This window comes from Leptosomus discolor, chromosome 3, assembly GCF_034619465.1.
Source record: "Leptosomus discolor isolate bLepDis1 chromosome 3, bLepDis1.hap2, whole genome shotgun sequence".
NCBI lineage: Eukaryota > Metazoa > Chordata > Aves > Leptosomiformes > Leptosomidae > Leptosomus > Leptosomus discolor.
This window is the reverse complement of record NC_141393.1, coordinates 76,953,288-76,980,602: the sequence shown is the minus strand read 5'-3', so window position 1 is coordinate 76,980,602 and position 27,315 is coordinate 76,953,288. Positions and strand designations below refer to the sequence as shown.

The window sequence follows — 27,315 nt, the reverse complement described above, 5'->3', positions numbered from 1 at the left end:
CAGAATCTTTCAGAGGTGACCAACAAGGCCTTTCCTCCCTGCCCCAATATACATCTGTCAGCATGGTGAAAGGAAAGTAGATTTGAAATAAGCACATTGTGAAGTTGTCAGGGCTGAACGACTTCAATTGAGGGCAAATAGGATTCAATATATGTGACTTCAAATGGGGTAACATTCACTTCAACTAAGCAGGCCTGAACACTCAATCCTGTATTTCAAGGAATACATATTATATTCCCAGATGTCTTAAATCTTGAGACTGAGAGTACAGGATATGTTCTCAAATGAACATGCTGCAGACACTTTATTTGTAAAGCAGGTCTGCTGGAACGTGCCCAAATACATTAGTACTCACTATGGGAACTATGGTCACAGTCTAACGCTCAGCATAACTAGCTATGATAAAATGGTCTGAAATATAAAAGTGCAGCATGCGTTTTTTTCCAAATTTTTCTGATGCAGAAGCATCTCTAATGAAGAGGCATGCCAAAGGGGAAAACAGAAGGATATGCATGTGATCCCATGCAAAGCCCAAGGTGGAACTGGACCATGACTGGCTTCATATGCTTCCTCTGCCCTTTCCTTTAAGTGCCAGATTTTTCTGCGCACAGGGGGCCTGTACGGTTATGAACCTCTTTAGGTGGACAAAGAGGAGCTGCACATGCATATATCTCTGTGTATCCCGCCGCTGGTTTACGGCTACAACAGCAAACAGATTAAGACTGATTTTCAGTTAACTGGGAACAAGTCCATAGTTTTGAAACTGACTTTTAAAAATGTTTTAATTTTACCAAGTTAACCAAAGCATTCAGCTCAGGTTAGGCATGAGTAATTTTAGTCTGAAGCAGAGCTTGTTTACAACTTGTATGTTTCTTGGAAAACTCGGGTTTGTAATAGAAGTGCTCTCCCATCCCTATGTATATTACATTCCTTGTGTTAACGAGGCATTACAAGGAGTTTATTATAGCACTTGTGAGCTGATCTTAATACAATAAGATTGTTAAAAGTATGTGTTTTCTGCACTGGAAACTGCAGAAGTCTTTTTCACATAAAAAATTGAAAAGGACAAGCTTATCTTTAAAACCAAAAAATACCCCTTGTCATTTTTTTCCACATTTTGTCACCACTTTTTTTTCTATGAAATTGTCATGAAACTGTGATTTGCTTGAATTTGTATGTATCCTATAAAACATCATCTGATTATGTGTAAGCCATAAATTTGATATACTTTTTAGAATCAATCTACTTTTATGATGCTCTATAAGTTGTTAACCATAACACGCACACTGTTTTCAAGACAGTAAATATCCTTCATTATGAATACTCCTATGTTGAGTTCTCAGCTTTGCTAACCGTGAATATTGATGAAATGTAATAATAACAAAATCTTGGTGCAATTACTTCTCCATTTTTACTTAAGGAAAAATATTCAAATAAAGTGCTAGTTTGTCTTGAAATTGAACAGAAGTGAAAACAAATCTTTTCTGGATTTTTGGGAAAGAAACCAAAATCAAACAGAAAAAAATGCTATCTTTATTCTTCCTAGCCTCAAATTTTACAGTGGAAAAAGCTTATTTTTATATATCTAGCCTCAATCAAAACAGGAAGTGCTTGACCTTTAGAAATAATTTTGAAGACAAAAACATTTCAAATTAAATCAGTAGAAGCCTGATTAGCCCTAAGTTCACTAATAGGCCTAATGATATTATTTGAAAACTCATCTAAGCCATTTCATCTGAGGTCTTTGCTGTTCTGAAATCTTGCAATCAGTTAAGTGTGCTCTCCAATAATTAGATATGCTTTAAAAAATTTTAAACTATATTAGTAGATTTCTCTACTGAGTCTTCATATTCTTCATCATTATGGCTAAGGAGCTGAAGCTGGGTGTGTTCACACAGTCCACACAGTGAAGTTAACTTAAACACTGTAAGAGAATGTATGTATGTTCCTGGTCACTCAGTTCAAATGTAGAGTGGATGAATTAAAATGATAGAGGAAGGGTGCTTAGGAATGTAGTTTTTCTATCTATTAAAAAAAATTTTAATGATTCTGTAAGCTCAAGGAATAAGCAAAATACTAATATATGCATGGTTCTGTAAGTACAAACCTCTAGTGTTGCATTAAAACTCAACATTATTTTGAAGAAACATTGTTGAAGTATGTCTTTGTTTCTGTTCATTGATGTAGCAAGGCTACCTGCATACTTCATGCATGAATACTTTTTATTTACGAAGAACGTAGTGGACAAAGGATTTTGCTACTCACGTTTTCTCCCTTGTCGCCTTTACTACCTTTCTGACCCGGTTCACCAATTTCACCCTGTAATTGAAAGTTAAAAGTTAAACTTCTTGTTTAAAAATGGTCTCCTTCACACTTAGCTGAAGTCAATATCACAGTGTCTTTAAACGTTCCCTTTGATATGATTATTCTGTGTTTTATGCTGCTGCTTCAAGTGTGAAGGCCTAAAGGGGGCAATTCTGTATCGATCAATAGTATGTCATATTAATCCAGATATTGATTGCTATACTGCAAAGGGCAACTAGACCTGGCTTTGAAGTATAGCGCAACTGAGCTCTAAATAAAGGAAATTGTGTTCCTCATGTCACCTTCAATATGAACTTATAATGAAAGCACCCTGATTTACAGACTCATCTAACTGTGTGTGACTGAACAACTGCTTCTCACTGTAGCGTACAATATTTCAAAACTTCAAAATTATTCAAATTTCCAGGAAACGATGTCAGAAAAAATAAGTTTTCTTTATGCAATAATAAAAGGAAATTAAATTAAACCACAGAAAATACTCTCTGTGGGATAAACACTCATGCATCACAAAAACGAACCTCAAAGTCTTTACCCCACGCTAACTAACAGAACAGTGCTGGATCAAGCAAACAAGCAAGATGATCCTGAAAGGTGCCATGTCCTAAATTTTGCCAGAAGTCAACAGAATCTTTCTGCTGCCAACATATTCTTTTGACATCCTCAACCTGTCAACAGTGGTTCCAAATCACTACACATTACTGAGAACATTTTGTCTTACTCATTCAGCAAACCAAGTATCTGAAATAGGCAAAAATCAATTTTGACATCATCTGCCTTGATTTATTTTGCCACACTTTCATCCTTGTTTCTTTGCCAGGATAAATGTTAGTCTACTAGTTCTTGGACACAAATCCCAATGTCCCATCGCATCTGTCCCCCAGACATTTGATTATAGAAGGGTTTTGTAGGTTTTTTGCAGTGAGTGGAAGGAGTTTGTGGGAGGCAGGGGTAAGAGGTGCTTCATTGCCATGTTTATTCTGAGGAAAGCTACAACCAGAGAACTGTACTGACAGGTGTTCTCACAGATGCACTAATACCAATTATAATGATTCACCTTGTCACCGTCTTCTCCGGGAGAACCGCTGGGACCAGCAGGACCAGGAAGCCCTACAGGACCCTGTACTCCATCACGCCCAGCTGGACCTTGAGGACCTTTTTCACCCTGGTTTTGAAGCAAAGGAAGTGATCCATGTTATCACAGGAGACTAATGAAGATTTCAGTACAGGAAGTCACATTACCAACACAAAATCTAGAAAAAAAACGCAAACCAACAGAAAGAAAACTATAAAGGCAAAAGACTGTATTGGAAAATTATACTAAGTAATAATGGAAGCGGATGACAAATACATTTATAATGCAGAATGGCTGGGTGTAAAATTTTAATGAAAGACTGATTTGACAAACTTTTTATTATATTCACTCCCTGCTGTGATAATAACAGGTTTAACCTTTCTTGGGCGTTAGAAGGTATGACAATAATTGTTTTACTGTTTACTTAATTGTAAACATAAAAGGCATAGGTAGATCAGGTATTCTGAGGATATGTTTAATTGGCAAATACTAGAATGGGAACAAGTAACATTCTGGAACAAAAAGCCTGTGCTGTGGTAGTTTTTGTGTGACTCTGTGATTACTTACGGGAGCACCTTTCTCCCCTGCGGGGCCTGGAGGACCCTGAGGTCCAGGACGACCTGGTAGACCAATTGGGCCAGCAGTGCCTGCTGCTCCACGTTCCCCTGGTGAACCCTGGAAATAAGTAAAAAAGTATAAGAAAATTCTGATATAGTCCTGATCACTGCTGGTGGTTTTCATGACCCAGGTCACCAGAGAAGACACCTGTTATTCAGTGTGATTCCAGCTGGTAGAAGGGCACACATGTGTGCAAGTAAAGAAAGAGGCTGAAAGAACTAACCTGAAGTTCATACTCAATAGTTCTTATTCAATACTAATTTTATTTTTTTTTATTTTCATAAATACACCTTCCTGTACTCGTTCATCATAACAGGAGTGTGCTTCAGCTTGTTTTCAAATTTTTTTTCCCTCTGTGTTTCCAAAATACATTAACGTACTGCTTTGGTGAAAGAATATTCACCATATCAAAACATAGATCTAACCCACACCACAACCCAAATTTTTAGTCAAGTTTTATGCTGTATGCTGCTGTGAAGATCAGTATGTTTCTGCATTTCAATTCACCTGTGTAAAAATCTATTTAAGTGTAATGACTAATTTGATGTGTCATACAGAGGAGGCTTGGATGTACAAGTATCTTCAGATAAGTACAGAAAAAGTTTCAAATTTAATATTGTAAATTAAAGGGGAAAACACAGGTCCTGTATATGGAAAAAACACTGGAACTGGCTGTCCTAGAATATATTTTTACAAGTATAATAGCAGAGGGGAATAATTTTCACTCTAATATCAGTAAGCCTCACTTTTAAATGAGTCACATCATTGTCGTTGCTGTATTCCTTTAATTGTCTAAAAAGTTTTTTTTTTCTATCTGGAACTACCAAAGCATCCATAAGTGAAAATTTAGTCTCTCCCTTCCCTGTCAGTTCTTTCTTTTGAAACAGTGTAGGACGAATAGCTGTTCCGTAAAACATCAAGCTTTGTTTTAAATATGTCAGTCTGCCACAGAGCCAAGCTCCATAACCTTTCATAATTTGAGCTGTGCCTTTATGGTTTCTGCTGGATTGAGCTAACTAGACAAAATGCAGAGAATGACTAGGTATGTAAAAATCTGTAGTGCTTTAAAAACAGCTAGGGTGGACTAATTTTTCCCTGTCTTATTTATTGCACTTTCTAAGAATACAGATAGCATATACTTTTAAGTAGTGATGAAGGGGGAAAAGGAAAGGAAACAAGATGTTCTGGTACTAAAAAAACCTTCCTAAAAGGTTACAAGGGAACAGATAACAATATAGACTAGAACTTCTACACAAATAAATGGAATTTCAGAATGAAAATGTTAAATTTTAGTCTATCTATATCTGTTTACCATTTAGGCAAAAGCCACAATGTGGAGTATTGATTTTAAATCCTTTCTGCAAGCTGGGTTAATGTCCAAACAGTGATCTATAACCAAATTCCTCTGTAACACGTGAGCAAAGAAGTGGACATCTGTTTGGAGGCACATCACATCAAGAAAATGCCAGGGAGCAAAAGGCATTTACACTCAAATTCCTAATATCTCCTTGATCACACAGGTGGATTCTGACCATGTATTCTGTATTTGTGAAAATGAATTCATGATAGCACAGGGGAAATCTTCCCATGTCTTGCTACAGAGGTTAACTGCCATCTAACCTGCCTCTTCCTGCCTCTCCACAAGAGTCAGCATGCGCAGGGAGACAGAAGCATGGTGCTCTCCTGGGTACAGGCAGAGCGTGGAGAATGGTATAGCTTTTTTTTGCACCATCAGTGGCTCAAAACACTGACAGGAAATCCAGCTTTGCCAGTCCTGATAATCCCTGAGGATTCAAGATGCTGTACATCCTTCCTGAGTCCTGTAGATAGGGCAGCATGGGAAGAAAGATGATGGAGTTTTCTGTTCCATTATCTTCCACATATGAGCTAGTCTTGTGCTTACAAGTCTATTGGGAAAAACTATTTCCCTGGTAGCCACAGAGTTAACCTTGCAATTTGACTCACTGGAAACTGAGAAGCAAAGAGAGCTGTCCTCTCCCTCTAAATTTCTATATTTTCAAATTTTTTCAGCATCTTTGTTTTCTGTCTTTTAAATAATTTACAATTTTTGCATCAATAGAGGACTGTTAAAGGTTTGTTTGGTGTACAGTGATATTTCCCCAGCTTTTCAGTTTGACACCTACAAGATATTTTGTAACAATTTAAAGTTATTGATAATTTCAATTTTCCAGTTGATATACTGGAAGTGGGGTGATACATCATGGAATGGATAAATAATAGGAGCTGTAGCTTGAGACTCTGAATAGCTAGGGTTTTTTCCATGTTTAAGGAAGATCAAATTTGCTGGCTCCTGGAACACTGGAATTTTAAGATGCTTTCACTATGAGGGTCCAATTTTTTGCTTTTATTCATGACATACTTTTCCTGGACTGACCCTGTTAGCATAACTGGTACTAATTCCATAATAAGGTGCTTTTCCCTCCAGAGAACTGTGACAGAAAAGAATGCTGAATGGTTGCTCCAAATATTTTTGCAAATTATCTCAGTAAGACCTAATTTTGCAATTTTGCATGACTTCAAAAAAAGTATTTGTGCAGGAATCACAGATGAATTTATCCTTCCAGGTGTTGAGGATTTTTTAAGTCTGGGTGGATGCCTAAGTTTCAGTCCTATTTCTGTTATTTTAGTTCCTCAGCCTTCAGTGAATTCAACAAGAAAAATTCACTACCCTGCAGCCATACTGCCATGGTCTCTGATCTTGTCAGCTCTCATAAGCTAAACAATTTTAGGTCATCTCATCAGTAGGACGCAAGAAGAGAGAGGAAAAAAAGTACAAATAACTCATAGATCTTTCCTATATCAGACAGCAGACACAGTGGCCATAATTTCTAGTAGCTCTTTTTACTCAGCCAACTTTTCACATTTATCTTTGTATCATTTTTATTTGTTACACTTAAATTTCAGGTGAGTTCTGAACAGGAAGTACACCTTCTGTTTTCAAGGATCCTCTCATTTCTCTGTGAGAATGGCCTCTGATCAAAGCAGAACAGAGTAAGTTACAGTCACATCTCAGAAAAGCATTTTCAGCTGCTTCTGAAGCCTGTTCTCTCGTTCTGTGTTTATTATATATTTTTTGGTCACTCTGTCCCAGTATGAAACAATCCTCTTATATTACTAAACTCCTTGTTAACCTGTGGTCACAGCCTGGAATCTTCTTATTAATTTCTGGGGGTTTTAAAAAACTTTTCTACAGAATGGAAGTGTACTTTGTCTTACATTTCTCTTATACAGACTATAAACTCATTATTAACCTTGTTTTTATCTGACTTTCTGTGAAGAGATATGCAATCATAGCTATTGTATACATTACATAGGAGTAGCAACACGTTTTACTGAGGGTTAACAAAGTGCTCAACAAGTAAAGATCCCCATGACTGAAAAATGTTATCAGATAGATGAAGATAGCTCTAGATAGCTCAGTACTGATAATTGGGTAGCCTACAGCTGGCTTATTCTGAGTCCAATTTGCGTGTCCTACTCCTACATGAGCTAATGAAAAATGACTGCTTGACACTGCAAAGAGCTTTCTCTCATTAGCATGCAGTATTCCACACAGTAGTATGAGAAGGGAAGAAAACAAACAGAAGACAAAGATAGCAGATAAAATAGAGCTGTTTAAAAAACCCACAAAAAACCAAAAAACAAACCCACAAAAAACCAAAAAAACCCCACAAACCAAAAACCTCACAACAACAAAAAAAACCCCAACCAGAAAAAAACCCTTGCTCTGGAGTGCACTCATGCATCTCTTTCTTTTGTCCAGATCCCTCTAAGCACAGTAATTGGCATGCACAGTATTTGGAGCAGTCGTTTGTTTGGTATGCTTGCAGATGTATGCACTAGCCAAATAAAGCTCATAATTGACTGTATATGCTAGTTAGAAGCGATTGGTATTGGCAGGGAATTGGAGGAAAATCACCCAGTGGCATGAATTCTTTTCCTATTATAAATGGCAAATGAAGGCTCCATTATAATTACACTTCTGTGTGTACCCTCTGTTGTCTAAAAATAGATGGAAAAATGTTTTAGGACTATTTGATGCTCATGATCTGCTATGAGCTACTGGGAAAAAAAGCAAGTTATTGTGGTTTAATTGTGGTCCTTGCAGATGCACAGAAACCCAGTATTAAGGGCACCTATGCATCTTTGTTCACTGAAAAACACTTTCAAGATAACAAGTTGGTAGTTAAAGATGAAATAGAAAAAAATCCCGCTGAGGACTTCTGGAGTACTCCCAGGGCAGCTTGGTGCTGTTTGTACCTCCAGTGGCCTGCTTGCACTATGGTGAACTCAAAGTGTATTCAAAAAAAAAAAAATGTTTACCCTTCAAACTCTCTTTCCACTCTGCTCATAATTCCTGCTACCACTACATCTATTTCGCAAAGACTGGAAAACCAATATGCAAAAAATTCTGAGCTTCCTAAGTGATTCTTTCTATGACTATGTTTACCTTAGCAGGAAGTGTGGCCTCAACAGGAATGGATTTATAAAGTGAGGAAGCAGTTGGTGCTGTTCTCCTGACACCCATACTCTGTGTATTTCTGGACTACATGATAATTCTAGTCTGGCACTGAACTCCCATTATCTGGAGGGTATTAGAAGTGCTCCTAGAATTTCTCTTCCAATTTAGGTTCACATGAAAGGAGTACTGTTCATGAGCTCCAAGAGAGCTCCATGATTTGAGCCAAAGGATGGTAAATGGGGATGATTGAGACATTCATCTAAGAAGGCTCTGAAGTTTTGAACTAAATCACTAATGTATATGTACTCTGTAAGAATTAGAAAAACAAGGATCATCTGAATTTAAATTCAAACACATGTATTTCAGAATATGGACAACCATCACTAAACGAGGTATGTGCTTTTGCCTCACAACCTTACTTGAAGCATATTTGTGAGAAACTATGATAGTAGTGGCACAGCTACCGTGTGGGCATCCTGTCTGGGAAACTGGGGTGTGTTGAATGTCAGGTGTGCTTGGGCTGTCTGGTCTGTGCATGCTCAGAAGAGTTCTGGTTCATTGCACCTGAACTAACTACCTGCTCGAGAGGTTAGTCCAGCCTTAGGGCCTCCTTCAACAAAAAAATCAGGACGTGACCTTTAGATTGAAGAGACTATTCTGGTCTATGCTTCCTTGATTTTGATTCTGACAGTTCAAGCTCTTCAGATGGGGCAGGATGGTATCTCTTTTGACTCTGCCTACTAGCTTCCATTCCATTCCATTCCGTTCCATTCCGTTCCATTCCATTCCATTCCGTTCCATTCCATTCCATTCCATTCCATTCCCAGCTACCTTGTTTTGGTGCCTTTTGGTGGGAATATATACACGTACTGAATGGTGTTAAGAACTGCCGTAAATCACAAATGCAAGTTCTTGATTTAAAGAATAGAAGCTTAAAGGCATTAACAATTCAATAATTAATTTTAGCAATTCAAGTACCAAGTATTAAGAAATCAAGAAGTAAAGCTTAAAAGTGTGCTACAGCAGATCTCTTCTAATAATGCAGAAATAATCCAAAAGCAAGAACCTTTATACTAAGTTGCTTTTTTCCCTCCTTGTTGAATGCATTCTAATCTCAATATGAATTGCAGGGACATAAGGGAGTTTTGTTGTTGAAATACATAGAATTTCAGCTCATCCATTACTTGTTTAACAGGAATAACTGTGCTGTTTTGTCTTTTTTGGTTTTTCACTTCAGTTGCACTGAATGAAAGAAGTAAGTTGACAAGATGACTGTTGAAATCTGCACAATTGACATCTGGAAATAATTGTACCATGTTTTGAATACCAGTGCATCCTTTTAGAACTTCCTTGCATAAAAAATGACAACAGAGAATAGGTAACTTTAGGCATATCACACTTTCAGTTGGTAACTACAAGAAACTGAAGTGAAAGAGGCAGCAGAGATACAAATAGTAGAAGTCCAAACACGAAACAGAAATGTAAATGTAAACAACTGTTGAGCACAGGACCATCTAGAAAAAGTCTAGTTGCACTACTCAAGGCAGAATAATTTAGTGTTTTTGAGGAATGAGTATATATCACTGCTTTTCTCTCTGTCATAAGGAAAAAAACAACTACAACAACACAAAAAGGTGGCAAATACATTTTTATGCCTATGTTGAGCTTAAAATGAAAAGGCATATTACTGCCTGACGTGATTTTACATAGCTGTTATTAGCCAAGCAAAAAATTTGTAACAGTTTCACTGATCCTGTCTATAGGCATGGTCCACACAGGTACAGTAAAGATGAAGTCTTCAAAGCAATGGATGCTTCTGGTCATCTTATCTTCTAAGATTCTTAAGTAATTGTATAATGCATCATTTCTTTACATATTCGTAAAATGATACTGTTAATAAGCCATTCTTATATTCTTGCATGATCTATTTTCCCGTGGATTTCAATGGGAGATTTCAAGCTGCATGTTATTATTTTCCAAATAAGGTTATTTTTTACAATGCTCATCATACTTTCTCAAAGTTACTAAGCTTGATCTACAATTTTTCCCTTTTCCTACAGAATCTAAACTTTAATTGAAAAATAATTTTCCAACGTAGATACTGTGGCAAAATAATTATATAGTATGCCTGCTGCTATATCATTCTCTGTACCGACTTCAAAGCACTTCAAAACAGAATTAAGATGTGTCCCCTTCTTTAAGTATGTTGAAGTCTCCAAACTCCAAATCTCAACAGATTCCAAGTGTACTATCTTCAAACTTTTTTTTTTTTAAGATAGCAAAGAAATAAAAAATTGTAAAGCAGTGGTGGAAAGAAATAGGCTATGCGACATTTCCCAGCTATACAGAAATTACTGAAAATGAGTAGAATATTTATCAGTTTTACTCTTTATATATGAAACATTCTGCTATCCCAATCAAAACTAAAAGAATCTGTTTCACAATGAGTTAAAATGAATCAAAACTTACACATAGGCTGGTATATGGCTCAAAATAGTAGATGCAGCAATAAGTAGTGATGCCACAAATTTAAAAGCTAGCTTAGGCTATGCAGAACATCAGCAGTATTTTTAATATTATGTGGGTCAACTGTATGAATGAACTGCTTTTGTACAAAGGAAATACAGCTATATTAGATTTGCATGGCAAGGTTTTGGTAGTGGTGGGGGCTACAGGGGGGGCTTCTGTGAGAAGATGCCAGAAGCTTCCTCTATGTCTGATAGAGCTGGCTCCAAGAGAGACCTGCCACTGGCTAAGGCCAAACCCATCAGTGACGGTGGTAGTGCCTCAGTGATAACATATTTTAAAAAGGAAGGAAAAAACCCCTGTGCAGTAGCAATTGCAGCCAAAGAGAGGAGTGAGACTGTGAGAGAAAGAACTCTGGAGACACCACGGTCAGTGAAGGAGGAGAGTGGGGAGGTTCTTCCAGGTGACCTGTGACCTGTGATGAAGACCATGGTGAGGCAGGCTGCCTCCCTGCAGCCCATGGAGGTCGACAGATATCCACCTGCAGCCCATGGAGGGCCTTACTCTGGAACAGCTGGATGCAGCTGAAGGAGGCTGTGACCCTGTGGAGCGGAGCCCATGCTGGAGCAGGTTTACTGGCAGAACCTGTGACCCCACAGGGGACCCACACTGGAGCAGTCTGTTCCTGAACGACTGCACCACGTAGAAAGGACCTATGCTGGAGCAGTTTGTGAAGAACTGCAGCCCATGAGAAGGATCCATGTTAGAGAATTTCATGGAGACCTGTCTCCTGTGGGTGGGGCCCCATGTTGGAGCAGGGAAAGAGCATGAGGAGAAAGGAGCAGCAGAGACAACGTAGGACGAAACGACTACAACCCCCATTCCCTGTCCCCCTGTGCTGCTCAGGGGGAGAAGGCAGAGCATTTGGAAGTGAAGTTGAGCCTGGGAAGAAGGGAGGGATGACGGGAAGGTGTTTGGAGATTTGTTTCTTATTTCTCATTATCCTACGCTGATTTGATTGCTAATAAATTAAATAAATTTCCCAAGTCGAGTCTGTTTTGCCTGTAACGGTAACTGGTCAGTGATCTCTCCCTGTCCTTATCTTGACCCATGAGCCTTTTGTTATATTCCCTCTCCCCTGTCTGGTTGAGGAGGGGAGTGATAGAGCATCTTGGTGGGCACCTGGTGTCCAACCAGGGTGAACCCACCACAACACACAACAGCATGAGTCTGCTGTCCACAGATTTTCGACTGTGGAAAACCTCTTTCATCTCAATAACAACTTCTGTGAGTGGCAAGTACTGAGCAATAAGTAAATCTCATACCTACTGATAGCAGAAGGCTTCAGATATTCATGACTTTCACATTCCTTGAACTTTTTTTGTATTGGTAATTAGTAGAAACTAATTATTGATCACTATGAATGACATACATCTGTCTGCCGTTTTACAGACCGTGTTGATGAAAATATCACTGTATGTGAAGAAGAAAAAAGGTTACTATGTAATAGTGTTTATATTTCCATAAAACTATTGTGTTTACTTACAATTGGGCCAGGTGGGCCTTGTGGGCCTTCCCCTCCTTTCAAACCAGCTGGACCCTAAAAAAAAAAAAAAAAAAAAAAGAGCTTATCTCTTAGACCAGATAGTTCTAGACTTATTTTTTGCAACACATGTAATAGGAAGAATGTAAAAATCCAAAGCAAAAAAGTGAATAAATTCCATTTTGCTTATATAGTCAATGTTATTTAACAATGTCGGATGCTTGATGTCTATTCTCCCATTCCGTTCCTTTTTAAGCACAGTAGAAGGTTCCATGAAATAAAAGAATTAATAAATTTTTTGCTGTATTTAGAAATATCACGCCAATTGTTCTAGTGCTCGTATCATACCTGAGCACCTGGAAGGCCTCTCTCTCCAGGGAAACCACGAAGACCTGCTGGTCCATCTTTGCCAGGAATGCCTTGAGGGCCTGGGTCACCCTTGGAAACATATTACATTTTGATTAAAAACCCCTGTTTAAAATGCTTATATTAGTCATTAAATGAGCGATGAAAATGAAATACCATCTCCTAGTTATAGTAATGACAAAAAAGATTACACCCCAACCTATTCACCCACTAATTATTTTACGATTTTCAGTACAATAGTCTATCAATATGGTTACGTTTATAACAAACTTTGATAAAATATAGGATTAGTTAAAGAATATAAATGGTGAAAAACACAGCAAGCTGTAAAAACATGTTTAAAAGTACATTAAAAATGTACAATGCCCATTTAAAATGGAAGACTGAATAGAATTACATAGTAACTGGATAAGCAATATTTTTCTTGTGCCCCAATGTTAGCCAAAGTAAGCAAAGAGTTAAATTTGGTCAGTGAAATTCTGCCTTGTAGCCAGTAGTACACATCCTACTTTAAATGCCAATGTACAATTTTCCACCTTGGTATGCTTATGTCATTACTACATATTTCCATAGTGAATGTGTGGTATATATGTAAACTGTTTTTTTATTTTTTATTACAAAAATACTAATTATTGGCTCAAGAGAATTCTCATTATTCCAATGGAAGCAGACACAGCTCTAATATTGGGATCTTTCAGTCTTTAAAATCCTTCCGGGTGAAATATGCCAATCATGATTTTATATTGTATGTTCTGATTTTATTCTGCATGTTCTGCATGATGATTGGAAATGTGAGACTGTCAGCAATTTATCTGTCCCTTCCAATTTGTTCCCTAAAGCCACATCATACCTTAGCACCTTCTTTTCCTGCAGCACCTGGGAGGCCTTGTTCACCTGGTGGACCAGGAGGACCTGGATGACCTCTTTCACCAATTGGGCCAGTCTCACCAGTAGGACCCTAAGCACAAGAGTAAAAACTTCAGTCACCTCAAGGTATCTGATGTCTTGGGGGGTGGGGGGATAGGGAGGAGCAGATTCTTAATATCCAGCTGTTATGAGTATCTGTTACAAAACAATACCATTGGTTAGCATACATTTCTCAGTTTTCCTCCCGGCAAAGCTGACTTACAAAATATCTTTATCCTATAAAATAAATCTTGCATTGCATTCTGCCTGCAGACACATCTGTACAGCTTCCAAAGAGTGAAATCCTGACGTTGCTCCTTAAGCAAGGAAGCTCTACAACACGGTGTGCATCCACATATGGGAGAAGGTTACAAAAAGGAGATGGAGGGGAAATCCATGTACTATGCTTGTCTTGAAACACTGTCTGTGATGTTGTTTTTCTGACTGATATGAATTGGAAGGTAGGAGAGTTGAAAGATACCTCTTCAGATTCACTAGCAGAAAATATTTACTGAGGGAATTACCTAAAAAAGCTCATGCAATCCAAATGCTTGCTTTTGTTACAAATAAGTAAGATTAGATCAAATGAAATTTTGATAGTGAATCTCTCTACAATCTAAAAGTGACTGAAATTTGATCTCTGACAGGAAAGTCCCATGTTGTATTGTTCTTTCTAAACTATTTCATGATAGAAAACTCTGCCTTCTTGACTTTTGTAAATGTCCAACTTCATAATTACATGAAGAAACATACAATAAAGGAAGTGGAAAGGTAACCCTAACATTTGCATATTTTGTGGAATCACTGATGATTACTAAGTACACCTTTCTAAAATTATTATGCATAATGTGTTACAAAAGTTAATATAACCATCAATATAGTCCTTTTAATACAACAAAAAGCAACTGCCTTAGCCATAATATAAGCATTAAACATTGATCTTATGAAGTTAACTATGAAATTAATTGATGTACCTGAGGGCCAACAACACCACCAGGACCAGGAGGACCAGTTTTTCCTTGAAAACCCTGTGAAATAATTATAGAATACTATGTTACCCAGGACCAGATATAGAAGAGCAAAATTCATATCTATACTGAAGAGGAGAAAAACAAATGCCGTGTCACACATTCCTTCTCTTCAGGAAATAAAAATGAGAAATTATTTTTTCCTGTGTATACTTAAAGTGAAATACCGATTAATCTGTCTTATCTCTATCAGTTCCAATCTCTCTGAGGTGGTTCAGCAGTAAAAATTCCAGTCAATTTTATAGATCTTTCTAGGTAAACTTGATTAGGTGAGTCTGAATGTGTAAGTGATGCAGCTAAAAGACAGCTGAAAATAAATTTTTACATATATACATAATGAATCATAAAGCCAAACATATAAATGCTTTTTAAAGAAAGACACAGATGGTGGATTAAGTTGGAGGGGCATTAAAGACGAGGGGGAGGTTAGACAGAAAGAGGAGGAAGTAGTTTAATATTGGGTTTGGGTTTTTTTTTCCTCCTCTAAGGAGGAACTAGCTTAATATTGGTTTTCACTATCTTGTTTATTCCTACATTTATATTCCAAATTATTTATCATTATATTACTGTTCCTATGTCTAGAATTCCAGCAACCAATGGCAGTTCTTCAAAGTGTATATGGCTTATGGGAGGAAAAACCTATAGCCTTTTCTCCACTAATACTTACCTCAGTTGTTGTTAACATATGCTTTTTATTCCATAAGCAAGCTGCAGAGTGCAGTCTGGGAATCTGGCGCTCTAGTTTTTTAAGCTTGAGTATGTCTCTCAGCCTAATTCCCTAATTGCTGTAATGCCCACATGCACCACTGAACTTTAATGAGATACACGCCTAAATAAGAAACAGAATTCTTAAGACCCTGGTTTACCAGTGAGTGCAATGAAAGTTTTCTGTTTCATATATTTTTAAAAAATCTGAAATGGAAACGTTCATAGAAAAAAAAAGTCAACAATTCTACTTGTTGTTTTTTAAAAATGTTTTTCTACAAAAACATATACATGAAAACTCATGGGGGAAAAATATTTTTAAAACAATTCTGGCCAAGTATACATATACACAGGTCAGAAAACTGTGCTAATGAAAAGCTGCATTTGCTCCTACATTCCTCAAGTTTTCTATCAGTCTAACCCTACTAAACCCAAAGAAGATACAAAATTAGGGAACCATAGTAGTCATTGAACCCAGAGGGACCTGGTCCAAATATCAGCAAAGTCCATAGTTTCATTTTATTTTGCATCTTTCATTTCTAGTCAGGAGTCATAGAATCATAGAATGGTTGAAGTTGGAAGGGACCTCTGGAGGTCATTGGGTCCAACTGCCCTGCTCAAGCAGGTCCATTGAGAGCTGGTAGCCCAGGAATATGTCCAGACAGCTTTTGAATATCTCCAAGGATGGAGACTCTGCAACCTCTCTGGGTAATCTGTTCCAGTGCTCTGTCACCAGCGCAGTGAAAAAGCGTTTCCTCATGTTCAGATGGAACCTCCTGTGTTTCAGTTTATGCCCATTGCCTCTTATCCTGTCACTGGGCACCACTGAAAAGAGCCTGGCTTCATCTTCTGTACAACCTCCCTTCACGTATTTATATACTTTGACAGATTCTACCTGGGCCTTCTCTTCTCTAGGCTAAACAGTCCCAGCTCTACCAGTCTTTACTCATAGGAGAGATGCTCCAGTCCCTTAATCATCTTAGTGGCCTTTTACTGATCTCTCTCCAGTAGCTCTCTCACTCTCATACTGAGGAGCCCAGACCTGGACTCAGTACTCCTGGCCTCACCAGGGCTGAACAGAAGGGAAAGATCACCCTACTGCAGCCCAGGATACTATTAGCATTCTTTGCTATAATGGCACGTTACTGGCTCATGTTCAAATAAATAAGAATAAAGGGAAAATAGTAACTGTACTTTTTCTTATTAGACCAAAGAACAATTTTGAGCTTCCTGCATTCTAAACAGTGATTCAAATTCATTCTTGTGGTACGCAAGACTAGTCTTCACATCATTGCAAAGAAAAAAGAACAAAGAAGTAGTCAATAATGTTTCTTTCACACACACAAAAAGCCATTATCATTGCAAAATATTACAATGCCTCAGTACTAGCAGAAGAAAATATAGTTTTTCAGAATTATGTGTTACTCCAAGCTGTGTGTTACCCCTTCTAGCAGTGGAAGTGACTCAGCAGGCGCTAACGGATTTCCGGTGAAATTGGAACCCAAAACACATTCTATGTGCTGAGAAAATTCCTCTCTAAATTCATTTATGGCTTTCTCTAGCTCTGAAAAATCGAAGTAAGAATTTTATTTTATTTCAGTAGGATATGAGTAAGGTTTTGGCACTACAGGAGTAGAAAGTGAGGGTTTTTTAAATATTTCCATTAACACTGTTACATGCTAATTTTTTCATTTTGCTGCCAGAATTTACTCATTGTGATTCTTAGGGGGATTACATAGGATATAGTTTCAAAATTTAAGGTTTTTTTCGACAGGTTAAATCATTCCTCATCCTACTTTCCAAAGGTGTTGGCTTTTGCATTTCCTAGCTGTTTACCATTAATAAGACTTTTTACTATGTTATTTTTTATGTTACAGGGCATTCGGTGAGAAGAGAACCATATAGTAATTGCCTGACAAATCTTCATCAAAATTAAGATCTGAGTATTAATTTCTTTTACTTCTATCGACTATTTAAGTTCACTGTGATGTTACTAACCAGGCGTAGCAAAGAACAACCTCCCTCTTGTAGCATGGAAAGAAAATAAAGCTTTCTCATGCCTAACCTACCACCATAAGAAAACTACATTTATATAACCTCTTAGTCCCAGACTCTTCCCCTTCTCTCTGTTGTCTCTTCCTTTAGTTTTGATCACACAATCATGACCTTTGGAGGTTTACACCACTAACACAGTAGTGTACATTTACTTACAGTCTCACCCCGCTGTCCTGGGTGCCCAGGCAAGCCGTCTTTGCCAGGTGGCCCCTGAAAGTGTAAAATACATAAATCAAAACATTTCTTAGCAATCCTTAATTCTGAAAAGAGGGTGCAGTCAGATGTAAGAATCTCTGATCTCTTCATTTTTTTCTAGACTAGTCTTCAGTACAGCTTAACTGCTCCTATACCAGCTAACTATGATTTTAATAATACATTTTCCTTGTGTCCTCCCTGATGTCTGTTAGCAATTGCTTGGAGAGTGACTGTCAGGTTGTCAAATGCATGCATGTTCAAAATGGATTTCTTTAAATTCAGAAATCATGGCAAGTCCCTATACTTCAATTTTTCTTTGCTTAATAACTCAGTTAACACAAAACTAAGCATTACAGGACTATTTAATGAAATTCCAGTTTTTGGCACTGGAAATAAAAATAACAAATGCATGGGTGAAAAAAATCACAGGTGGTTTCATGCTTTTATACTTACCCACATGAGCACTGGAAAAGCAGTATAACTAGTTCAGTCTGCAGCTCGAATGTGCTATTACTTTTACACATTTCTGCTACTAATGAATGTCTCCTTCCTCTTCATTTTTTCCTCAGTGAATCAATTGTTAAAAGAAAATATACACCAGCAAAGTAATATTTTGCCTAAACTCTGTCACCTGGGCGTTGACATCAACCTACTGGAAGATTTGCAGAATAGTATATTATGTCGAATGTCATATGAGCTGCACTGATGATTACTTTGAATACATGAATTCTGGTCTTAGCCTTAAGGCTCAATAAGCATCTTTGTAATCTATACATAAACCATCCCTTAAATAAATCTTCAAATATGTGCTTCAGAAACATTGTGTGAAAAATAACATTCCTGCTGTGGCACATACTTAATTAAAAAGATACTTACTGGAGGTCCCTTTGGTCCGGGGAATCCAACAGGTCCCTGAGGCCCTTGTGGTCCCTAGTATAAAGGCAACCAAAACAGTAGTTTTACTCTAGCTGCCATGACACTGGATTGAAAAGTTTGCTTTAATTATAAAAGATATGAACTTCAATTGTAAAATGTATGAACTCTGTAGATAATGTCTGGTTATAAGTATAAAGCCTCAGCTCCACTGCTATAAATATTGGTAGCAACAATTCACGTGCGCAGACATTGGAGGGGGTTTCCTGAAAGCAATACTGCCTGTGTAGGAATGCAGTAAGAAAAAAGAAAAACTACTGATACAAAGTACGTCTGTGGCTGACCTCTGAAACCGTGCATAATAAAGTAGGAATCAAGTGTGAATATGAAATGTTGTTTTCTATGTTGCATAAAACATGGGAATTAATGAATAGTCTGGTGGTCTTTTTAACTTTCAGTCCTTCATTTGTCTTTGGCAGTTCTTGCACTGACAATATTTCAAGCCGGTACAAGAGTACAAACTTCCGAATAGAATAAGCTTTCCAGAGTTACCAGGAACTAAATACAACATTCTTGCTATCATGAAAAGTAGTTGAGATAGCTGAAAAAAAACCCATGATGTATGAACATCTTATTTATATAGTTTTCTATATACACATATATATGGAGAGGGAAAATTTTCATGCAGCATGGTTTTACAAATTTAAAGATGATCATGTGATTTAGTGCATTGTGTATGTATATGTATATGTACAAGTATATACATACACATGTACATACATGTATGTCCCCATACATCTATACACATAGATATTTACACAAAGTACTAGCTTACATGGCTGTTTCTAAAGTTGTCACCAAACAAAACAGAAGCCAGCTTTTAAAACTTATTGTTGATATACTGAAAGGGACCACGTCAGCTTATTAAAAGGATTTTCCTTTGTAGGTTTTAGTGTGCCAAGTCAAAGAGTAGCAACCTGAAAAACCTTATTTCTCCTACATGGTCCCACAGCAGAGCCATGTACCCTAGTCTTATAGTGCGACTTTATCCTATTCTACTTGCTACATGAAGTGTGGTTTTGCTAAGACATCAGCTGTCAAAATATGTTAGAAATGTTGGTTTGATGCAAAAGACTTGCAGCATCAAAGACTTGCTACCCTTTTGCTCCTCTGATAAAGCACCAACAGTTTCCGAGTTCCATAAGGCTCACTCATTAGGGCCCAGGCTCTCTTCCAGAGCACGGCTGCCTTCTGCGGCAGGCGACGTGGTGTGCAAATGTAGCTGTCGGAGAGGATCCCTTGTGCCCAACCTGGGAGGATTTGTCCTTAAGTGAAGCTTATGCCAGGGTCGACCTTGATTGTACCGTAATACTAAACCTGAGTCAGCTAAGAAGTGCTAGGCAAAGGAAGAAATCTTTGTGATCTTACTGAACTATTGTCATTTTTATTTTCTCTTCCAAAACAGGCACAAGGTTGTTTCTGAAACCTCCGTTACACACAGACATGTTCCATATGAGGGTTTGGGGTTCTTTTCATTCTGCTGTCTCTGTGAACAAATGACCTTTCCTCATTTGCTTCTGGGTATAACATAAAGCATAAAGTTTCCCCCAAAATGGAAGAGTTTGATAGAGGAAAACTATTAAAATTGACTTAGCTACTGTACAAAATATAAGAAAGAAATTGGTCCCTCTCGGGAATTAGGTTATTAGAGCACAACTCTAAGTTTTACTGTTAGCTGCACCTTCTTTCTCATAAATTCTCACTGTACTTTGATCCTCAGGTCTTGAGGCTTTCTAAGGAAAGAAGATTTGCATTTTTTTTTAATTCACAATATGGTTTGCAGATTCCAAGCCACTGGACTGATGGATTGTGTGAAAAAAAGCGCACTAGAATACTAACAGCATGTTATTAAAATTACATTTTCTTTTTTGTCATTAAATTTCATTTTAACAGTAGCTACACAGGACAGATTATTTAATGTTTACAGGTCTGGTACCTGAAATAGTCTCAGCAGAGTAGAAATGACATTTTTATTTTTTTGGCTGACATTCACCCCTACTGGGAAGCAAATTGATACCTCACACTTATATTACACAAGTGATATGAGACATGGTGCTCTGCAATTCTTCATCTCTCTGCTCTAATCTCTCCAGGGATGTCTTCACCTTGAATTGATCTGCTCATTGTTTTCAGTCCCCTCACAGCTTCTCTTATAACCTCTTGGAGCTGTCAGCAAACTCCTCCTTCATGAGGCTCTGGTAGTCTGCCTCTGATGTTCTTCCTCAGTGTAACAACCTACAGTTCCTTGGATTAAGCCTAGTTCTCTATATCCAACATCCTAGTTAACCCGTTTCTCTCTTGAATCCCAGCTTCTTGCCCCTGTGTCGCTCTCTTAGTTGCCACATCATTCCTGTTTCACCCAAATTTTCCACTTATTCCTGCTGTTCTTGGTGTCTTTTGCTTGATATAGAGGTACTTTCAACTTCTTACTGCAGCCTCTCTTGGAGCGTGGTCTTCCATATGTACTGACAACAGTCTAGTCCTCCAGCCCTCAGCATTCCTTCTGTTCTACCTTACTTCTCCTTGCTGCAAGAACCACTGCCCTGCTCCACTAACCAGTCTCTTGGATAGTTAAATAATATCCTGCTTTAGGAATGAAAGAGCTAAAACAATGAGTATGAAAGGTTTTCAGTATATGAAACTTTTGATTCCAGTGTACCCGGTATTAATTTTTTTTTTTTTTTAGCATATGCTTTAATGGCTTTCAGTCAAAACGAAAGGAATCCTTTTCTTAAGCACAAGAACGTGACATTAGGTAGTAGGCATGTGCATTCCTTTACATGTGTATAGCAGATAGGTGTTCATTAATACTCTACTTGCAACTGCTAAGGATAAACCTAACAAAATTAAACTTAATTGCTTTCTGCAGACACACAAACCAAAAATTTGAGATTTCTAGAACACACTCATGCCATGCTCTTGTTATCATTAGTTTTATGGATGTTCTTAATCTCCAGTAATCAACTCTATCAAACCATGTGGTCTGATCCTATGGCCTTTTTCCTTTTTCAGTTTGCTTAGGCATTCTAGCAAAACCAGTTTGCTGTTACTCTGTCAGTATTATTACACCAAGTGCACATGTATTCAGCGAGGAAATAGTGTAACACAGTGACATTATGGAGCAGGGGAAAATGCACAAGGAGCTCCCTCCTGAAGGGTGAGACTTCTGGAGGTCACTGGGATTTGGCGTGGGTATTGGGAAAGGATTTATAGATTCTCTACATGAAAAAGGTGGTCAGTTTAATGAAATATGACTATGAAAAAGCAGTTTCTTAAGCTTTGCAAAAGTACTTTGGCAGAGAGCATGCTCATTTAAACTATCTGAGCCCATTTTCAAGTTCTGCTATTACAAATCTGATTTATTAATATTGTTTTTCTATATACCGCTGTGTAATGGGCTGACTGTGTATTGGATTTGTGTATTGATTGGTAAGATAATAGCAGGCAGAAAATTTTATTTTAGCAAGCACAATAGGATTTCTCAATCATGCAGAAAGTAGGTTGAAGGGAATTCTTAGCTATTCAGATAAAAAAATCAGCTGCTTCAACAAAGAAGCTTCTGAAGGTGGCCTGAGTAATTTGCAATCCAATAAACAAGCAGTAAGCTGCAGTAAGTGGGGCATTCTTAAGAGCATCAGCTGGTAAGTACAACTGTAATTTGCATGGATATATACAAAGTGCATGGACATAACACAAAGTGTGTATGTATTCTCTGTGTCCTACACATACAAAACAGAGCTACAGATGGAAGAAGCTTTAAGCAAACTGCAGCTACGCCATTCATAATTTTGTGAAAAGCATCATTGGAACTGAGGTTTTGGTAGTTCTGGTTACCCTGTCAAAGAAGGTTATAGGCACGAGAGGGAGAACTAAAAATAAAACAACCCTCCCACCCTCAAATCACACTCCTACATAGTGGGAGAAACAACATGTACATAAATAGCTTTCACATACCCTTTCTCCTGGTGGGCCAGGAGGGCCATCATTGCCTGCAGTACCCTAGAAAGGGAAGATAATATGTTCAAAGATTAGACGTCTATTTTATTTAACAGAAACACCCTGTTGCCAATCTATACAGTGTGCTTGACAATTACCTTTGGTCCTGGTTTGCCAGTAGGACCTCTGGGACCTCTTGAGCCTCTTGGACCCTGTCAATTTAACAAATCCACTTAATGATAATTATTGGATACTGTAATCAAATCAAAATAATTCTTCCATGGTATAGTGGAGGCAATAAATATAGGAAAGCCTCTAAATTGCAAATCAAAAGTACATACTGTCGGTCCTCGCTGTCCTCTGGGCCCTGGCTTGCCATGTAATCCCTGTAGAGAAAAGTTCACAGAAATCATCTTAGCAGACATTGTATTTGTGAGATAATTTTTTTTTTTTTTACTGAAGTGGAAGCAGAGTATAACTCCCTTAGGTTTAAAAGTTATTTTATCTTTAAGTGTCTACTTTGCATTTCAATTTACAGAATCATGGTCCTTGATAAAATTTATTATCTTTCTGTGTTCGCTGGGACTTGTAGCTAAATGGACTAAATTTGCCTCAGAGTCAGATGCTGTCAGAGGCATTAGAACATTTTAAACTGCATTAAAACAGTAGTGAAGATGGCACACAACGACCACAGTCCCTCTGCAGTAGTCTAAAGGACTTGGCATTGTTTCCAATGTAATAATAGCCTTGAAGACGAAGTTCCCAGGTTCCCTTGGACAGCTCCACTTCTTAATAGAGAAAAGAAAGGGCAAACCTCTCTTTTTTTTTTTTGTTTGTTTTGTTTTGTTTTGTTTTTAATAACAGAAATAGGGACTGTAATACCTACCCAGATTCTGCACTTGCATAGAGATACAGAACTTGCCAGAATACTAGCCCTTGCTTTTTTGCTTTAATATATCTCTTAATCGTACTCAACAGAAATCTTTCCTTAGGCTCTGCATTAGTATTGCTGTGCATTGTAATGCAAAGAAGCTTAAAATTCAAGAGAGTATTCTTTAGGTAGAAAAAGGAACCTGGTGACTGGTACTTTCTAATCTATGAGGTAAACACAACAGCAACAGAAAATCAGCAGAGATGTTTTAGCATAAACTTTGTTTTTGTTGGAAACCAAATAAATGCACACACCTGTTTTCTTGAGGGTTTTCTTGTGTTTTGTTTTGTTTCAATATTGATTTTATTTCACTTAGCAATATAAAAATTATGTGTTGTTGTTACACAGCTTGTAACATGCTACACCGCTTGTAAACTTCTCGGGGACAATGTCTGCCTTTCCTAGTACCACTATGCATGGTAGCATAAAACACAATGATATCCCATTAGGCAAGATTAATAATAATACCTAATTCACATTACAAAACCAGCAGTTATTGATGATCAGCATAACACTGAAGTATACATGCTGTTTGATGGTATTAATTATGTGGTTAGTACTCTAGCTGAATTGAAAGCTTTACAAAGGCCTGATAACAGATCAATATAATTAGGTTTTTATAATTTTAAGTCTGCTCTTTGATGTTATCATTTTGCTTGTTTTTTAAATCTGATATCTTTATTAGCAGTCATGTCTCATTTTTCCCAACAAGGATGAACTGAACATTGTTTTATTGCTTGTGTCTGTCCATAACAATGTATCTTTACCTTAGCTAAAATAATACAAGAGCAATTTAAAGCATATATAAGTAATGCAAATGCAATTGGATTTCATACATTTCATCTTAAAATCATGGATGTCTGCTTGGTTTTGTGCTGCAAATTAAAATGGATTCTTAAGAACAATGATATACATTACTTCAGTTTGACTTTAAGTTGCTGTCATCTATGAATTCTGACTCTGATGCTCTGAATTTCATCATGTTAGATGTTCAACTGAGCTTTAGAGACAACAGCTCAGTGACCTTCTTTCTAAGCTATACTTAATTTTTATAGTTTGAAGAATATGCATAACAGATTTTCCCTCACCTGCTTCAAGTACACAAAGCAGCAAAAGCTGACATTTAAAATCTATTTTTTAATATATGTAATAGTACATGTTCTTCATCTTGTCTGGTATATTTTGCATTTTTGAAGCCCAGCCTATAAGAAAGCTTGTGGCAAATCAGAATACTTATGAAATACAAGTTGAATTTCCTTGAGGGTAAATTTCATGGTAGCAGGATAATTCATGGGATACAGGAAACAGCCCTTGCCAAGTCACTCAGTTATACTGTCAAAAAAGATGCTTCAGTAAAAGTGATTTCTTTTCTGTTTTTCACGCATATAATTACATATATACATAGTAGCATACTCAATGAGAAAGTGTCCGAGTTCCTGTATATTTAGACTAATAAGAATGAGAACTTAAAGAATGAGAACTAGTGTCCCAGTACATCCTGTTTTACATAACTGTAGAGGTTCATCTTCAGTGCGAAAAGCCTTTTTTTTATAGTTCTTTAAACAGTAGCTTGTATCCTTAGGTTTCACTGACTTCCCATAGCACTGAGCTCCAAAACTTAATTGTCATGCAAGCATGAATTATCATACCCTTGCACCTTTCTCTCCATTGGCACCTGGAAATCCTGGGAAACCAGTTGAGCCCTATGTAAGAAATCAATGCAAATATCAGAGGATATCAATAGCAAAACAGCAGTATAGCCAACATTTAATTCATATGCAAAGCACACCTCCAAAGTCACGTACATTGTACATGTCAAACTTGCAAGCATGACAACTCTGATGAATAGCTGTAAGTTAACTTACCATAATGCCTCAAGTCCAGAATGCATTGAAAAAAAAAATAATCAATGTATAGAGTGGACATTATTTGTCACCTTATTAGACAATAAAGTATTCATTAAATCTGCACCATTTTTAAAAGTAGGAAAGACATTATCAATAACAGCCCACTAGAAATAACTGTATCATAATGAAGAGGAACAAACAAGGCCTTGTTGCCTCACAGTATAATTCTTTTACAAAACAACGTCATTCAAAATAATTGTAAGGGGTTGCCACATCTGAACGGTGGTGTGGTCTTCTATTCACTTCACTGAGCTGTAAATTACTTCAGGTGCTTTACTCACTGGCCAGCTTCATTTAACTGACACATGCAATCCATCCATGTGCTTATATGCTCATCTCATAAGCAGAATTTATGAGATTATCTGACTTGAAACTGCTTCCAGGCACTATTCCTGCTTCTTTTCTCTCCCCTTTCCTTCTGTAGTCTAATCTGAACAGTATGATTTTTGTCTTTATTTCTGGTGTACAGGTCCCGAGGCACAGCAGACTTGTTACCTGCCAAGGTGCTAATTTGTCATAAGGGACTTGGGGTCAGAGAGGCGATAGACTTGATAAAATATATTTATAAGTGACTGGAAATGAAAATCAAAGCAGTGTTTGGATTGCTCAGCCACTAAAACTACTGGCCAGACTCCCTGCCGTGATAATGCATCTTTATCTGTGCAGCTCGCTATTAGTATTTTAGTGGCAAATAAAATGTATATAACAAAAACTTAAAATAGAGTTTCTTGGTGCTCTTCTCTGAAATATCAGTAAGTACCTTTTCCTTCCCCCCCCCCCCCTTTTTTTCTTACTTATGTTTTCCCTTTAGAGAATCTTGTTTCACACAATCATTCTAATTATCCATTAATGACTTAGGGGCAGTACAACTTCACCGACACTGATTCTAAAGAAACCCTGACTGATAGTCACTGGTGGGAGAAAAGTAAGAGATTCTCTTCTTTTTCTTCTTCCTTTTCTTCTTTTTCTTTTTAATTCTCCACCAATTATAACTTAAAGTGTGAATAAAGCTGTAAAAATTCTACTCTGCAAAGCCTAAGCATATTCTTTATAATTAAAAGGCCAGAGGAAAAAATAATCTCTAATGATCAGGCACTTATAGGCATGACCTGGTTGTAAATATCTTATATATATACAGTACTTTTAGGAATCGCATTTATCAAGAGGGACTGAACAGGAGAAAAAAAACCTGTGAAAATTATCAGATAATGGGAATATGCTAAGAACAATTCCCAGAAGAAAAATAATGAAAAGCAAATAAGTAACAAAAAGAATGGTGTCAACCTTCTTGACAATAGTGGTACAAGATTTCTTATTTGCTTTACACAGCTAATATGTTTTTCTGCTGCTTCTTCTCTCTCCCTTAACGTTCATTTGAACTGGACTGTGAATAAGTTTCAAAGCAAGTCTATAGAGAGTTAATGTATTGTAGCTGTCACTACTCTTTCTTGGAAGTTTAAGCAACAAATTAGAAGACCAAACAGTGAACGCAGCTTGAGAACTATTTTCAATTTTAATGTGATAAAAATTTAATGCAATTAAATTCTTGATCAAGTCTTTGCTGAAAAAAAACAACAAACCCACCAGCTTTTATCTGAAGCGTTACATCATTTTTATTCTTAGAACTGAATAATGTAACACCTCTTTGATCTTAGACTTTTCAGAAGACAGTTCTAAAGGAGAACAAGAAGAGAGACTGAAATCTCAGACATTTGAGTTAAGAAACAGAAGCAAAAAACCATGTCTCTCAAGGTGAACAGTTTTCATGAATACTTTCCATAGATAGTTTTGATATTTTTCTCTAATACATAGTGATCAACGAATAAGCATTCTTCAGATACTTCAT

General features: G+C 37.2%; 1 protein-coding gene across 6 annotated transcripts in view; it reads right to left on the bottom strand.

Annotated features, from left to right (window-relative positions):
- Positions 1–27,315, bottom strand: part of COL11A1 (collagen type XI alpha 1 chain) — a 159,689-nt gene that overhangs the window by 38,928 nt on the left and 93,446 nt on the right. For all 6 annotated transcript variants that reach the window (XM_086462635.1, XM_086462636.1, XM_086462638.1 and 3 more), the window contains 13 exons: positions 25,212–25,265; positions 22,973–23,017; positions 22,790–22,843; positions 22,650–22,694; positions 18,639–18,692; positions 17,724–17,777; positions 14,754–14,807; positions 13,724–13,831; positions 12,856–12,945; positions 12,511–12,564; positions 3,965–4,072; positions 3,380–3,487; positions 2,266–2,319 (listed from right to left, as the gene is read on the bottom strand). In XM_086462635.1, the coding sequence (XP_086318761.1) occupies positions 2,266–2,319; positions 3,380–3,487; positions 3,965–4,072; positions 12,511–12,564; positions 12,856–12,945; positions 13,724–13,831; positions 14,754–14,807; positions 17,724–17,777; positions 18,639–18,692; positions 22,650–22,694; positions 22,790–22,843; positions 22,973–23,017; positions 25,212–25,265 (882 nt within the window). The remainder of the gene's footprint in view (positions 1–2,265; positions 2,320–3,379; positions 3,488–3,964; positions 4,073–12,510; positions 12,565–12,855; positions 12,946–13,723; positions 13,832–14,753; positions 14,808–17,723; positions 17,778–18,638; positions 18,693–22,649; positions 22,695–22,789; positions 22,844–22,972; positions 23,018–25,211; positions 25,266–27,315) is intronic.